Source organism: Tachysurus fulvidraco, chromosome 22 (assembly GCF_022655615.1).
Source record: "Tachysurus fulvidraco isolate hzauxx_2018 chromosome 22, HZAU_PFXX_2.0, whole genome shotgun sequence".
NCBI classification, from domain to species: Eukaryota; Metazoa; Chordata; class Actinopteri; order Siluriformes; family Bagridae; genus Tachysurus; species Tachysurus fulvidraco.
In genome coordinates this window covers 13,868,732-13,885,515 of record NC_062539.1, presented here as the reverse complement: position 1 = coordinate 13,885,515, position 16,784 = coordinate 13,868,732, and the positions used below count along the sequence as shown (strand labels likewise).

The following is a 16,784-nucleotide window of genomic DNA, read 5'->3' as shown; positions in this document are numbered from 1 at the left end:
CTGTTACCCACACTCACACCCTGTTGCAGGGTGATGTTTAATATTCATCAACATTGAGAGTAGGAAAGCTGTGAGTAAAAATATAGTAAAAATGCCAACAGGAGACACTACAGCAACTTTACATGATGACCTTTAATAGAAAAAACATACAGATGTACAGAGACATGGGAAAATCTCCTGTAAGATAAATGATTCATCTTAAAACAGTGATCAGACAATAAAACGAAATAATAAATAAAGACTCTATATATATATATATATATATATAGACAGAGTGTTAATAAAAATCTGAATCTGTCGGTGGAATTAACTATGAATCTGAATTGATTAAACTGCCAAAATATGCAGTTATGGTTTTCAGTTTGTTATTTAGGAAGTTCTGCTCCACTTCCACTTTCCCACCAGGGCCAGCAAGAGATGCGATCTGTAGAGAGAGGGAATAAAATAATAGCTAAATGAATTATTTGGAGCTGTGAGCGCTCACTGAGGCATGTTAGGACACACTCAGAAACCTTAAAACTGTGAATATGACATTCTGTATCGTCTTGAGATTTGTATGTTTATTGATTCAAAGACTTGATGTGTGATCAACATTCATTCCTTATCTAGCGCTTTTATCCGAACTACTCAGGTCACGGGGAGCCTGTGCCTATCTCAGTCGTCATCGGGCATCGAGGAAGGATACACCCTGGACGGAGTGCCAACCCATCGCAGGGCACACACACACACTCTCATTCACTCACGCAATCACACACTATGGACAATTTTCCATAGATGCCAATTAACCTACCATGTATGTATTTGGACCAGGGAGGAAACCGGAATACCCGGAGGAAACCCCCGAGGCACGGGGAGAACATGCAAACTCCACACACACAAGGTGGAGGCGGGAATCGAACCCCGACCCTGGAGGTGTGAGGCGAACGTGCTAACCACTAAGCCGCCGTGTATTCCCAGCTGTTTTGAAGTGAAGTGATGTCACGTGATGTAAGATTATACTTGTCTCTCTGTCTCTCTGATTGTGAGCGAGTTCTCACCTGCTCCATGTCAGTGTTGCGTGGCAGAAAATATACAACGTTTTCCGAAATCATTCTGGCCAACCTGAAAATTTCAAATGTATGAGCAGGTTAAGGAATTTAAGAGGGATACACACTGCACCGAGCAAACACAAACTAGTGACTTACTACGATCTCAAAAAATCTGATTTTAGACATTCTCTTCAATCCCAGGAAGCTGTTATCTGCTGCACTAATTAGGAAGTGTGTGGTTATAGGAAAATAGTCAACGTCCAGGAGCTACCGATTTCCCAAGTATCATGATTTTACTTATTAAAAATGATTAGATTTAATATTGTGGAATGTCCCTAAAAGCAAGTCACTTCAAGTCACATTTCACAGTGTAAGCGTAAACCCAAAGTTACAGCTTTACCTCGTACACTGTAGAGTCCATCATAAATGTTTCATGAGTATAGAAAACTAAATCAACAACTTCTGACCAATCAGAATGGACATTCAATCGGGTTTAATGTAAAGGATATCCATCGGGGCTCATCATGGTCTTGATGTTGAAGACGTCAGCACTGAGGTACTCGGGTCCCCCCCACGGCGGGCTGAGGAAGACTACGTCGGCCCGGAGCCGTGGTGCCACCTGCAGGAAATCTGCCTGGATGAAGTCGATCCTTTCGCTGACTCCGTATACTGCAGCGTTGTGCTGTGCGAGCGCTAGTCGGACCGGGTCGATATCGACGGCGATTACTGTGTGACGTCAAAACACAAAGACGAATGATTTACACTTTACATTTCTGGATTTTTCACGACCTCATGATTAGTGTATAGGGTGAAAAACTGCTCTACCCGTGTTTCCAGTGAGGGCGAACTGGATGGCATTTCCTCCCACACCACAGAACGCATCGACGATGACCAGCGTCTGTGGCGAAACCTGCACCCTCTGAGCAATGTGCTCGGCTATCTTCTCAGGCGTGACAGAAAACCAGCCCTCTGGGGAGAAACCACATACATTTCCAAAGCTGAATCTGATCTGCTTAGTCAAAGTGAAACTACAGACACGTGATCGTGCTACAACGAAACAATGATGATATGTGATATAAAAATAAAAAACTCTTATTTATTACTAAATATTAATACAAGATCCTTTCACAGTTCTGAGTGGTTGCGATTGATTGGTTTCACCACTAGGAGGCAGTGAACTGCTAAATGTATTGACTGTCAATCAAACTGTGTATCAATCCTGGCTATTAATCCTACACCACCAAATGTAGAAGGTGGTTAAAACGAAATGGCTCAACGTTTCCATAATGAATTCTGGACTCTCATGAAGCTCTTCTGAGATGGAAAGTTTAACAGACTGTGTCCTCCTGCTTCTCTACGCACATCAACACCATCTGTTTTTAGGCTCCACCAGACAGCTCCGATTTTTCCGCCTCTTGTGTTTGCTGGTCCATTGAGAATAAAACACCTGCAGCGAGCCATGCGGTCTCTGACACAACTTCCTGTTTACGTCTTCTGCCCAAAACACACAGTGGTGCCATGCAGGCTGTTGCAAGGCATGTCATCGAAATATATATGAATATGTTATATATATAAATATTTATATTTCATTAGCAATACTATAAACTGTACTCAGATATTTATTATATTATTAGCTTCATTAAATATATTTCCTTTGACGCTATGCAATTCTTATCCCCATGTGCACTCTCTGGGACAGATGTTGGGCCTCCGTCAGTGCATTTCAGTGTCAGAAAAGAAGGCGTGGCCTCACTGTGCTTGTCACTACAGAAAAAAAGGCATGGCCTCGGTGTGCGTCACTACCGACAAAAAGGCGTGGCCTCACTGTGCTTGTCACTACCGACAAAAAGGCGTGGCCTCACTGTGCTTGTCACTACCGACAAAAAGGCGTGGCCTCACTGTGCTCGTCACTACAGACAAAAAGGCGTGGCCTCCGTGCTTGTCACTAAACAGACAAAAAGGCGTGGCCTCCGTGCTTGTCACTACACAGACAAAAAGGCGTGGCCTCCGTGCTTGTCACTAAACAGACAAAAAGCGTGGCCTCCGTGCTTGTCACTACACAGACAAAAAGGCGTGGCCTCCGTGCTTGTCACTACACAGACAAAAAGGCGTGGCCTCCGTGCTTGTCATTACACAGACAAAAAGGCGTGGCCTCCGTGCTTGTCACTACACAGACAAAAAGGCGTGGCCTCCGTGCTTGTCACTACACAGACAAAAAGGCGTGGCCTCCGTGCTTGTCACTACACAGACAAAAAGGCGTGGCCTCCGTGCTTGTCATTACACAGACAAAAAGGCGTGGCCTCCGTGCTTGTCACTACACAGACAAAAAGGCGTGGCCTCCGTGCTTGTCACTACACAGACAAAAAGGCGTGGCCTCCGTGCTTGTCACTACACAGACAAAAAGGCGTGGCCTCGGTGCTTGTCACTACCGACAAAAAGGCGAGGCCTCGGTGCTTGTCACTACCGACAAAAAGGCGTGGCCTCTGTGCTTGTCACTACCGACAAAAAGGCGTGGCCTCTGTGCTTGTCACTACCGACAAAAAGGCGTGGCCTCTGTGCTTGTCACTACCGACAAAAAGGCGTGGCCTCCGTGCTTGTCACTACAGACAAAAAGGCGAGGCCTCGGTGCTTGTCACTAGAGACAAAAAGGCGTGGCCTCTGTGCTTGTCAGTACAGACAAAAAGTCGTGGCCTCCGTGCTTGTCACTACAGACAAAAAGGCGTGGCCTCCGTGCTTGTCACTACAGACAAAAAGGCGTGGCCTCCGTGCTTGTCACTACAGACAAAAAGGCATGGCCTTGGTGCTTGTCACTACAGACAAAAAGGCGTGGCGTATAGGGTAAAAGTTGGGAGCCTGTGGTATGTGCAGAAATCCAAGTAAAGGAGGTGTGGCCTCTGTATCTGTCAGTTTCGGTAAAGGAGGTGTGGCCTCTGTATCTGCCAGTCTCGGTAAAGGAGGTGTGGCCTCTGTGTATATATATATATATATATATATATATATATATATATATATATAGTACAGACCAAAAGTTTGGACACACCTTCCAAAAGTTTGGACACACCACCTTTTCAAGTGTAAGGGCTATTTGACCATGAAGGAGAGTGATGTGGTGCTGCGCCAGATGACCTGGCCTCCACAGTCACCGGACCTGAACCCAATCGAGATGGTTTGGGGTGAGCTGGACCGCAGAGTGAAGGCAAAAGGGCCAACAAGTGCTAAGCATCTCTGGGAACTCCTTCAAGACTGTTGGAAGACCATTTCAGGTGACGACCTCTTGAAGCTTATCAAGAGAATGCCAAGAGAGTGCAAAGCAGTAATCAAAGCAAAAGGTGGCGACTTTGAAGAACCTAGAATATGACATATTTTCAGTTGTTTCACACGTTTTTGTTATGTACGTATATAATCCCACATGTGTTAATTCATAGTTTTGATCAGTGTGAATCTACAATTTTCATAGTCATGAAAATAAAGAAAACTCTTTGAATGAGAAGGTGTGTCCAAACTTTTGGTCTGTACTGTATATATATATTTTTTACTCGTCTTTTTTCATGCTGATTAAAATCTTTCTCTTTCCAAATGTCTCTTTCTGTCAAAACCTTTTTCTCTGCTCTGATGCAGGAGGCGTGAAGGGCTTTTTGAATAACGTCAGCACTTCTCCCTGCAGACACAGGCAGTTCATCAGGCGATGCACTCCTGGCCAAAGCACACAACCTCTCTCTCCCTCACACACACACACACACACACACACACACACACGTCACTATGCTCTCTGCTCTGGTTCCACATTGCCAGTTCTTTAAAAGTACAGTATTTTCCACACTATAAGCCGCACCTAAAAGCCTTAAATTTTCTCAAAAATCGGCCGTGCGCCTAATAATCCGGTGCGCCTTATGTGTGCACCGAGTTCCAAAAATCTGTAAAAATGTTCTGCGACTTTGGTAAGCGCTCCGCTTGATTGACTGTCGGACCATTTCCCGCTGACACAGGGACGTAATACATACACTACATACGCTGGCAGCGATAAACCAATCAGAGGACATTACGTAATACGTACAGTATGTACGCTTACCTCTGCCAAACCTCCGGTAGGTACATACCTGTATGTTGCAAAACAACATTTGTTTCTTCCTAACCATTATGCGCTCCACACTCCAGTCCAGTAGGTGGCGGTAAATGCACCTTAAGTTGGTTTGCCATCCGCCAATACAAATCAGATGCTTATGAGGCACAATTCAAACTGCAGGCTATCAGTTACAGGTTGTAAATGGGAATAAATCAGCTGAAAGAATTCAACATCAATGTATCTATGGTTCGGAAGTGGAGGAAGCCAGAAAATGTACTGCGCCAAGTTAAGAAGACACAGCAGATGAGTACTGATGGATTTGTGGGAGAAGATAATTTTTTAATCAATGTGTGTGTGTATTGTTAAATAGTAGAATAAAGTTCAACTAAACTCACTGTTTTGCTTCCGTTACCTTTTTTTGTGGACCGTATGTTTTAGCATGCGCCTTATAATCCGGTGGGCCTTATGTATGGGTTAAGTACAGAAATAGACCCCGTAATTGAGACTGCGCCTTATAATCCGGTGCCCTTTATAGTGCGGAAAATACTGCAGGCTCTTTTATTTGAATCTCTTAAGTCAGACCTGCCTAACTATTGACCGCTCCCATACAGTATACTAAACAGATTCAATCTCTTTTATTTCGTCTGCATTCGGCAGAACATTATTTACCCTCCACTGCAGTCACACCGATCAGAACGAGACACATCCTGGCAGGTACCCAAGATAACTCCCCAAAAGCCTGAATGACATTTGAAATGAATTCATCCCAGTTAGAGGAGTAAAACTAAAGCAAGCAGCGAAACCAAGGGGCCAAGAACCTTTAACCGAGTTAGAGAATGAATGGTGTTGACTTTAACGATGTCAAATTACTCGTTTCATTGACTAAGAAATGATTCTAGAGTTTTGATTTGGAGCGAAAGTGTGACCACTGTATCAGGCTATGAAATGTCGTACCCTATTTTTCAGTACAGATGCAGTTATATATAATTGTATAATAAAAGTTTCGTACAAACGAATTCAAAGTTGCTTTAAAAAAGACTTAGCTATATCTAGACCTACAGTAGTACAGTTATATAAAGTTGTCATTTTTTTCCTCTTAAAACGTCAACACATCTACAACACTTTTTTTTTTTTTTTTTTGCAACAGCAACGTGGTGATGGAGATCTTTAATCAGGTGAAGCCTTTGTGTGCTGCTCTTTAATACCCTTCACTGGATTTTTACTGGAAAGCCGACTCGATGAATAATAAACCGCCTTTGGTTTAAAGCCCTCTGCTGACTGCAAGCTGAAAATAAAAACAAGTCCTGTTTCCAACATCTGACCCATCTGAAGTGTTAAGTAAAAGGGGTGTGGCTAAGAAGCTTTATGCTGAAAGGGGTGGAGCTAATGCCTCTGATTTCGATTTTGGAAAAGTCAAACTTTCAACCCTTTGTGCTTGGCCCCTGAAAATAAGCACTTATTTCAAAATGCATAGTTATTAAACAGGAATTTATAAAAACCATGATGCATTAACAAACATAGCTATATCTGACCGTGATCCAGTTTAACACCCTCATCGAAACGAGAGAACAGCCGATAACGCTGAGCCCAGTACTTGGCCAACTCCGGCTCGGCTGCGATCTCGGGGGGCATCTCCACGTCCACGCCTACATCCCTCCTCTTCCTCCTTCTAGCCGCCTTCTTTTTCTTCTTCTTTGAAGATTTCTCCCTCTCGGCTGAACAATATAAAAGCATTTAAGCTAATCAATTATTGATGCTAAAATCAATCAAATTTCAAGTTCAGTCTCAGATTTGAGGCCGAGCATTTATGAAGATTTTAAAATCTTTGCAGAACTGCTGTCAGGTTAGCTAACAAAATGCATGAAAGCACATCTGTATACATGAATAATAACAACTTGTTTTTTTTTTCTTCTCGAAGACCAAGGACATTTCCACACTGGCTAATTAAATGTGCTGCATGCTAACCTCCGTTTTTCTCCTCTGGAGCATCAGAAAGGAGAAAGTCCGGGATGTCCAGAGATACAAGTTCTCTTCCATGTTCCTGTTCCTTACAGTCTGTAGGAACACATGGTTCCTGCTCTGGTTCTGTTTGTGCTTCTGATTCCAGCTCGGTTATGACCTGCTGCCTGCTGACTAAATGTTCTTCACATTCTCCATGCTCTCCAAGATGATCAGTCTCTCTAAACTCCTCCACCATTTCCTCCTTACGTTCCTGTGGACCTGGAGCGCCGAGTCTGTCTCCTGTCCTGTCCACCGTCTTCTCCGAGTCATTCTCGGTTCGGACCGTCTGGAGGAAATTCTGCACCTGGAATAAAAAAAAATATGAAATGTCACGGAAGAGGCGTGGCCTAATCCTCCTGCGAGTTCTCAGTGTGTCTGTGTCCCCTGTTAAAGAGAAATTACTTTCTACTTTCGTCTTACTTTTTGGAGAGTTTTGTTGACCTTGGGTTCTGTCGTCTCTCCGTCCTCAGTGAAGAACACGTGTTTGTTGATTTTGCAGGTCGCTTTCTTTCTCCACTTTACCTTCCTTTCAGTTCTCTCCTGAATTCTCCGGAACTTTAAGACACTCACAAACCTGCAGCAGCACGAATACACCATTTGATTCTGAAAGTGTGTATATATGTGTGCGTGTGTGTGTGTGTGTGTGAGAGAGAGAGAGAGTGTGTAAGGGTCTCACTTGTTTTGAGGGTCACGTTTGAGACCCAGACTCTCCCAGGCTTGGTCAGGAGGCATCTGAGCGAGTTCTTCAATGTCCAGCTCATGACTGCGGGGAAGAAACACAACATCCAATTTACAGCTAAGCTTTATTAGAACAGCCATCAAACTACAAAAAAAAAAAAAAAAAGTACACACTAAACACATTTAAACAACAATTTACCCTCTTTTATTTTTTGCTTTTCTCTCAGGCGGCTCGTCCTCATCACTATCGTCCTGCTTGGAGCCGCTATTTGCTGGTTGGCAATGTCTATTCAGCTGAGTAATAGTTTTTTTGTCGCTTTCTGAAAGAGAAAGAGTTTAAAATCTTTTAAAACTTCACTGAGATTGAGATACAGACAGAGGCCACACCTCCTTTACTGAGACTGAGATACAGACACAGAGGCCACACCTCCTTTACTGAGACTGAGATACAGACACAGAGGCCACACCTCCTTTACTGAGACACAGAGGCCACGCCTCCTTTACTGAGACTGACAGATACAGACACAGAGGCCACGCCTCCTTTACTGAGACTGACAGATACAGACACAGAGGCCACACCTCCTTTACTGAGACTGACAGATACAGACACAGAGGCCACACCTCCTTTACTGAGACTGGCAGATGCAGAGGCCACACCTCCTTTACTGAGATCCACTGATACAGACACAGAGGCCACACCTCCTGACTGAGACTGACAGATATAGAGGCCACACCTCCTTTACTTTAACTGACAGAGACAGAGGCCACACCTCCTTTACTTTAACTGACAGAGAAAGGCCACGCCTCCTTCACTGATTCAACAGAAACCACATCAGTGACTTTTAATACAAAGGTCCGGAGCTGAAGCATGAAATGAAGCTAAGCAGAACCACGATGAAAGTTTATGATCATTATTCGATTATTACAAGTTTACACACTTTTAACAACTCAAACTGCTCCTTTAACGTGCTGGACTTACTCTCTGTCTCGGTGCTGCCCGATGAAGACGGTCTTTTCCGGTCTCCTCCGTCATGAGGCTCATTAACATAACTAAGGTGTAAAGTGTTAACATCATCCTTCTCACATGTCTCTGTGTCCAAGGTTAAACTGCTAACAAGCTCCGCAATGCCAGAGGGGTTTTCTTCCAGAAACGTCTCCAGTTCTTCTGACACCTGATCACAGGAAGCAGAAGACTTGTGTCCATTTTCCCCCTGTTCCATCACATCCAGCTGTTCATGGTGTTCCTCTGCGTGAGTTTCCTCATCTCGAGCAGCATCAGCACTAATCGTCTCGTCTGTCGTCCAGCCTTGAGAGGCCCAGTAGCTAAACTGCTCCCAGTAATATGCATAAATCTGACTAGCATGCTCCTCCCATTGTTTCTCCCATTCAGGACTCGCCCACGGAGCTGAAGGAGACTCAACTGAGAACTCTTCGTGTTTCTCCACCCAGCTCGTCCACAGCAGGTTTTCCCCGTGCAGATTCCAGTACTGTAGCCAGGCATGCTGCGAAAGGAAAAAAAAATCATACAAACAGCCGACAAACACACTGGATTGTGAGACACTCAGATGCACAATTATGTTAAAGTCTACGTTTACAATTAACAAATAATTTAATTCTGACTGAAAGATTAATAGACACAGAGAGATTAACAGGCAGACTAACATAAAGACAGATACGTGTTAAATCTAACATCAAGGTGTAATTACATCAGTGTGAGACTCTGGTTCAGTGCAAGTCGCATCCACAGCAGCCTTCGACTCCTCATTCTCATTCTCCTCCTCTTCCTCCTCCTCCTCCTCCTCCTCACCCATCGCCAGCTCCGTCTGTGAGGTTTTATTATGATCAGAGTTCTCCCGTCGCTCCTTGCTGCTCTTCTTCCCTCTGTATCCATTCTTGCTCTTCACAGAGAAAAGGGAAGATGTTAATACTGTGACATCATCACAAATGACAAGAAAAAGTTCTGGACAACAATATTTTTCATTTCTATTTAAAAATAAAAGAGCAGAGATGAAGACATACCGCTCTGCTCTGCAGCGAGGAGCTGGAGAACGCTACAGGAAGTCCCAAACTGACCATCAACAAGGTTTCCTCATCCAGCACCGTGTCCTCCACTTCCTCAGAACAGCTGGACTCCTCATCTTCATCGTCCTCCTGATACACTGCAACAGAACTGGGTTAGAAGAACAGTTCAGCTTAACTCACTAACAATAAGACAAATCTCAGAGCTTACACACCTTGCGATTCCTCGTAGGTCTGATTCTGTAGAGACCTGTTATCCGATCTATACAGCTCTCGATCACTGCAGCAGGAAAAGTACATGGACCTCCATCCATATCACATATTCCATAATGTTATAGTATAATATGATAACATTAGTATTAATAATTAAGGATCAGACACCTACTTGACAAAAGCTCTGGAACAAAAGCAGTGTATCGTCATTTCCTCTTCTGCACCTTGATAAAAAAACACATCAGCTATTGGACCTGCATGGTATTTACCATGACTGATCATGCTTCAATCTATAAAACTATTAAAAAAAATAATGAACACAAGCTTCCTAACAAGTCGGATTCTACAGCAGCCAATCAGCACGCAGGCTTCGCTAACAGCGGCATGACGTCATCAGATCGAGGTAAAACACTAAAAAAACACAAAACAAATATGATCTAAAAACATCAGTGTTTGATTCTCACGTGTTCAGACGCGGCGACAAAAACGAGCAAGGGATTCTGGGAAAACAGACGACAAGTTAAAAGCTTAAAAAAAAGCACAGAGAAAATGTAATGGGTTTAAATTAAAAATAATTTTTTTTCTTTCTTGTACATCTAGCAGGAGTTCTATTTTAAGTATTTATTTATTAAAGAATACATTGCACATATCATTATTGAACATAGAATATTTAACATCTACCAAACACTTGATATAGGTTAAATAGATAGATAGATAGATAGATAGATAGATAGATAGATAGATAGATAGATAGATAGATAAGAATTTATTTAATACATTCATTAGCATACAATATAGAAGAGCTGGTGCGTATTAATTATTTGTGATTATAATTCTACTAACAAAAATGAATATGCAATAGTTATATTTATTAATAAATAAATAAATAAAATTTAAACTCTTAAATCGTTTGCAGTGCTAGTTTAAATCACCAGAAATAATTATTTTGTACGTCACTTACACCAAATACCGTCAAAACAAAAAAGTGCGCTAGAATGAAATAATAATGTTTAACTAGTTTTTAGTGTTATGAAAGCGGACGATGACTTTTATTTTGAAGAGACAGTTTGGACAGGCTGTGGAACTTGATGGTGGTGGTAATGGGGGTGTTCCGGATCGTGTCACTTGTAAAGAAACCCGGGTAAGTAAACCCGGAAGGAAAATAGAGTAACAACAACAAAAATAGACAGTTATTTTATTTTTATGAACGTTCTTGTGTATTAATTAGATGAATAGAAGAAGCAGGTTGAGGTCATGTTGTAAAAAAAGAGTAAGTATTTAGTGATTATTTCATTTTAACGTGTTTGTGTGTGTTTACTGATGTAGTTTGTGTTTATGGAGCTCGTCGCGACTGTTTATTAGAGTTATAATGACAGCAGCGTTTGTTTATTAGTGTTACACACAACATGTGGTTGCTTTTATATCAGTTAAAAAACAGATAGATTAAATACTAATGTATTTGCATGTCAGTGTCGATTTTAGGATCTTTCGGTGTCAAAAAGATAGACGTTTAATGATGAATCCTAAGTGTTCTTGTTTTATTTGTATGTTGTATCATTTAGATGGATTTTTTTAATAGTTATATTTCTATTTTTGTAGATCCTGAAGATGAATTCAGTTATTCTTCCTGGAAAATGTTTACATAATTCAGTTATTTAAAATAAATAAATAAATGAATGAATGAATAAAAAATTCTCCCCATGATTTATTATATCTATTATTCCTGATGTTTTTTTATTTGTTATTATTTTTTAGACCAATCATTTTCATATATGACCAATTTTTTTTTAGACCATTTTCTTTTTTCGACGATATTTTGGTCACTTATTGTTTCTATGCAGTCTCATGTGCTTAGTTTGTGTATGAACACTGCACTGTAATGTATTTATTTCTCCTTTCTCCCTCAGGTGTGTGTGTTGGAGCGAGGAGCTTGAGTCCAAGCTGGCCGTCTGCTGGCAGAGGGACGGACTGAAGCAGCAGCAGCAGTATGTCTGAAACGGATGAGTCGTGCTGGTCTGGGGATGAAACTGCGGGTGTCTTCACGTGTCTCCTCATGGCTTTTGGGGACTGGTTGGCTTGGGGGAATCTTAAGGACTACTTCAGCATCTTGGAGTACCTGCTATGGGTATTCACACCCCTGGTCATCGTCTTCATCCTGCCCTTCATCATTGTCATCCTGCTCTACCTGTCCATCCTCTTCCTGCATGTCTACAAGCGCAAGAACCAGCTGAGAGAGGCCTACTCTTATAACTTGTGGGATGGTGCCAGGAAGACACTGGCCACACTGTGGGATGGCCATGGTGCCATTTGGCACGGTACGGTGTACTGCACCAATGGGTAACAGCAAGGGATGGGTCGGGGTTGTACATCAGGAAACACTGACGACATTATTATCATCTTTGTTTGTAACAGGTTATGAAATCTGTGGTTTAGAGAAGATTCCAGAAGAAGGCCCTGCCCTCATCGTCTACTATCACGGAGCTATTCCTATCGACTACTACTACTTCCTGGCGAGAGTGATCATTCAGAAAGGCCGCTCGTGTCACTCGGTAGCTGATCACTTCCTGTTCAAGATTCCAGGTAAACACACGAGCGGGCAGTGGTGAAACCTTTATATGCTTCAATAAGTATCATTTAATTAATTTTGACTTATTTTATGAAACTTTATCTGACATCTGTCAAAATCTAGAAAAAAAAAGGCATGGCCTCTGACAGCCATAATGAAGGAGACTTGACTTTCCTGTCAGTCCTAGTGAAGAACTTTTCTAACAGCTAATAAACACAGTTAGGATGATCTCCCAGTACTTTATTATATACATGATTATGACTCGCTTTTTTCTTACTCTCAGGGTTCAAGCTGCTGTTGGAGGTGTTTAGTGTGATCCATGGGCCGCAGGAGGAGTGTGTGAAGGCTCTGCGTAGCGGTCACCTGCTGGGAATCTCTCCGGGAGGCGTACGGGAGGCTCTGTTCAGCGACGAGACGTACCCGCTGCTGTGGGGCAAACGCAAGGGCTTTGCACAAGTGGCCATTGATTCTAAAGTGGTACGTTATTTTAAACACGCTGTGGAAATGTCTAAATTCATTTTACTGACCTACTGAAGTTCTTCTGGTTCTCTTCTCTCTCCTCTCCTCAGCCAGTCATTCCCATGTTTACCCAGAATGTCCGGGAGGGATTCCGCTCGCTGGGAAATTTGAGTAAGTCTTTCCTAAAAGTTGTTCTATAAACCCACCACGTGGAAAGCGTTTAGCATCCTGTTTAAACACAAGCATTTCTTCTTCAGGATTTTTCAGATGGATTTACGAGAGGTTTCGTTTCCCGTTCGTGCCTGTCTACGGAGGATTCCCTGTCAAATTCCGCACTTACCTTGGCGACCCCATTCCCTACGATCCCAAACTCACAGCCGCCGAGTTGGCAGAAAAGGTACAGCATCAGAGCCATAGCTACACACAGGCATATACAGAGACCCATTAAACCACCCACCCACCCACCCATCTATCCATCCATTTACTCCTTCATGTGTCCAACCTGCCATACATCTCTCTATCCATCCATCATTAAATATCCAGTTAATTAACCCGAAACCTATCCATTCAAATCTCCAAGCTATTATCTGTCTATCTGTCCATCCATCCATTTGTATTTGTTCATTCCCTTATCCATCCCCTCAACCTACAGTTCTACCATTCATTAATCTCACCAACCATCCCTTCATTCACCCAGCATCCTACTTACCATTCATCCATCCATTCATCCATCCATCCAGCACTTCTCAGCCTATTCATCTAACCATCCATCTCTACAACCAAACATCTCCTCATCCATCCATCCATCCATCCAACCAGAACATTTGTCAGTATGTTTGACCATCCCTCAATCTATCCAACCAAACATCTGCTTATCTAGACATCCATCCATATCATTACCTGGGATCGATCAGCCAACCCTCTGTCTAACCCATCATCCAACTATCCTCCATCTACATATTTCTATATCTGTTCACATTGACCTACCATCCATCCATCCATGCATCCATCCATCCATCCATCCAATACATTCAATACATCCAACCACACATTCTTCTGACCATTAAGGCTCACTCACTCTGTCCATCCATCCATCCATACATCTAACAAGCCAACCACAGGTTCATTTGTCCACTTACAATCAACAAATTAATCCATCTCTCCAACCAAACCTTCATTCACTTATCCATTTGTCTGCCCATCCATCGAACCCTTTATCCATTCAACCAACTACACTATTAGCAAGGATCAGTCAGCTATGCCTCTGTCCAACCCATCATCCAACAATCCATCCATTTAACCCAACCATCCAACCCTCCGTCTACCTAGCTCTCTATCTATACACATTGACCTGCCATCCATTCATTAATCCATCTATCCATACATCCAATCAGCCAACCGCACATTCTTCTATCCATTCAGGATTGACAAATCAATCCATCCATCTTTCTAACCACACATTCCATTCATCCATCCATCCATCCAACTATCTAAAGCTACTATCTAAGATCATTAATATGATGGATGGTAGAAGCCCTCAGTTGTGCCTCAGTATACAGTCGGTCATATTGTGGGAAGAAAGTCTTACAGTGGCTCAGTAAGCAACATTATCATCATAAAATATTCATCTGATTACAAGCATTTCTCTAATCTGAGCCTTTCTTCAGGTACAGGCAGCAGTTCAAGCGCTTATCGACCGACACCAAAAGGTACCCGGCAGCATCCTGCGAGCGCTCCTGGAGCGATTCCACATGCAGCACAAAGACGAATAACACTCACTTCTTTCGGGCGCTCCTCCACCGATTGTGCAGCACGCTTGAAGAAGAACAGCACAGTTTGTTCTCAGGCTAAAACCCAAAACACTTCCAGGTTTATTCCCAGCATTAATTAACACAGGACTGGAAGAGTTAAAAGTGTTACCAAATTAATTTATTAGCTATTTGTGTGATATTGTGACGTTACTGATATGTGGCACAGACACGTCGATGTCGGCGAATGTCACCGAAAAAATATATTATAATAATAATAGTGTGTATCGTGTCTCGTGTGCACGTGAATCGGGAGTCCGTGCATCGTGTATTTCTTGCGTGTGTGTTTTTTTTTTTTGTTTTTTTCATCCGTGACTTATTTGCACACTTCGATCGTTTTTGAAGGACCACTGCCAAAACAAACGAGGCCTTTTGGTTACTTGATGTCAGAAAACATGAAATAGCTTTTAGAGCTGGTGCGGTTTTAAAATGTATTTATTGCGTATATAAAAAGGATTTAATGCTTGACTGACTGATTGAATGACTGACAACAGAAAATGTTTTTTTTAAATGAAAGATACTGATTATCGGTTATGGTGAAGGAATGGGATGTATTCAAATGAAAAGGTGGTGGTTCATAGACGTTTGGTTAAAAATCTTTTAGATTGTTCTAGATTTTGCTTCTGGATGTACTGAATAATGAATAATGATGATGATGATGATGATACAACCTGAGTTCTTGCATTAATGAGGAAAATCACAACATTCCTGGAATCTGATCACTTGACTACAAGCACAACTATTAAGCCTCACGATTGTCGGTTTTATAAAGCCGACTTTATTGTATCAGACTTCTAAAAGGTGCTTAAATTGTGTTTGTGACGATTTTCTTCATAGGAAAAAATACTCGGACCAAATTGTCATTATGAACAGATTGTTCTACCCTCTAGATCCCCTTATTGCTGACCATTTTATATTTTTACATTTTTACACAACAGTCAGCTCATGCAGTTACAGGAAAATAATCAACCACCCTGAAGTTTGTTACTTTCTAATAACCGCTCAAGGTGTTTTATTGCTCTTACACCACGGTTCATAAACGATAACAATTTTCCACTAGACCGGATATAGTTACGCTTCATCTTGCCGAGAAAGAAGTCGCTTTTAGTCATTGATATCGTACTTAACAATCATAACTTCACCAAAAAAATATCAGTGTTGATACAGAATCTGCGATACAAGTCCATATTGCAAGTTACCATAGAAACCGTGACCTATTAGGTTGTTAACAAGCACATTAATTAAAGTAGAAAATGAATCACCTTCATAACCAATTACTGATTGATCTTCTGCGTGTCAGTGTGGATCTGATAAACAGGCAACCTCATATTCATACAGTATGTAAATGATTTATAAAGCATCGCAGTCTGTACAAATGTTTTACCGCCTTTTTATTCTGGAAGCTTCCATCTGTCTGTAATGTTCTTAGCCTGTCGTGCATCACACTGATGAGCTCATTGTTCTAACCTTGCTAACACACACATACACACACACACACACACACACACACACACACACACACACACACACAGAGCTTAATGTTACTTTAACAGATTGAGGAGTTTGAACATGAACACAGAGCAGTGAATGGCCCTGTACAGATCAGTGTTGCAGTCGCTGTGAATCTAAACCTAAAAAATAAAACTTATTTTTCAATAAAGTCTGGCTCGCTTGTTGCTTGTTCAATCGCTCGTTGTTCTTCATGAGTAGACTGCAGATCAGCTTTACCAGTTAAGGAGCTTTTAAAGCAGCTGATTAGCGAGAGCCTGCAGGGCCGATCTGGGAGTTTCAGCTAAAAACTTGTCAGTGTTTTTTTTTTTTTTTTCTTTTTCTCAAAAAACTTACAGTGAAGTTGTTTTGTTTTGTTTTCAGTTTTAATATTGAGAAATGGGCCCTTTAAAGCCTCAGTCTGGATCATTTGAGACTAAAAACCAGCAACGTTGAAGGAT

General features: G+C 41.9%; 2 protein-coding genes across 8 annotated transcripts; one reads left to right on the top strand and one right to left on the bottom strand.

The window, feature by feature from the left end:
• Positions 1 to 114: 114 nt before the first annotated feature.
• On the bottom strand, positions 115 to 10,503 carry tgs1 (trimethylguanosine synthase 1). 5 transcript variants are annotated; one of them, XM_047806740.1, is made up of 15 exons: positions 10,336 to 10,501; positions 10,175 to 10,226; positions 10,005 to 10,069; positions 9,790 to 9,921; positions 9,477 to 9,668; positions 8,750 to 9,272; positions 7,970 to 8,090; positions 7,769 to 7,855; positions 7,513 to 7,666; positions 7,057 to 7,396; positions 6,624 to 6,806; positions 1,854 to 1,997; positions 1,538 to 1,754; positions 1,038 to 1,116; positions 115 to 424 (listed from the first exon to the last, which is right to left on the bottom strand). In XM_047806740.1, coding segments are annotated over exons 2-15 (2,352 nt in total). In that variant the 5' UTR covers positions 10,176 to 10,226; positions 10,336 to 10,501; the 3' UTR covers positions 115 to 310. The 5 variants fall into 5 exon arrangements, with proteins under 5 accessions (XP_047662696.1, XP_047662692.1, XP_047662693.1 ...); XM_047806736.1 differs by having other exon boundaries at positions 9,790 to 9,929; positions 10,336 to 10,500; XM_047806737.1 differs by having other exon boundaries at positions 9,790 to 9,929; positions 10,467 to 10,489.
• A 549-nt stretch (positions 10,504 to 11,052) lies between these two features.
• tmem68 (transmembrane protein 68) lies at positions 11,053 to 16,495 on the top strand. 3 transcript variants are annotated; one of them, XM_027142902.2, is made up of 8 exons: positions 11,125 to 11,143; positions 11,231 to 11,272; positions 11,910 to 12,317; positions 12,415 to 12,582; positions 12,852 to 13,045; positions 13,138 to 13,198; positions 13,285 to 13,424; positions 14,695 to 16,495. In XM_027142902.2, exons 3-8 carry the CDS (start codon positions 11,990 to 11,992, stop codon positions 14,797 to 14,799), a joined length of 996 nt encoding a protein of 331 aa, XP_026998703.1. In that variant the 5' UTR covers positions 11,125 to 11,143; positions 11,231 to 11,272; positions 11,910 to 11,989; the 3' UTR covers positions 14,800 to 16,495. The 3 variants fall into 3 exon arrangements, with proteins under 3 accessions (XP_026998704.1, XP_026998703.1, XP_047662697.1); XM_027142903.2 differs by lacking the exon at positions 11,231 to 11,272 and having other exon boundaries at positions 11,053 to 11,143; XM_047806741.1 differs by having other exon boundaries at positions 11,136 to 11,272.
• The last annotated feature ends 289 nt before the right edge of the window (positions 16,496 to 16,784 follow it).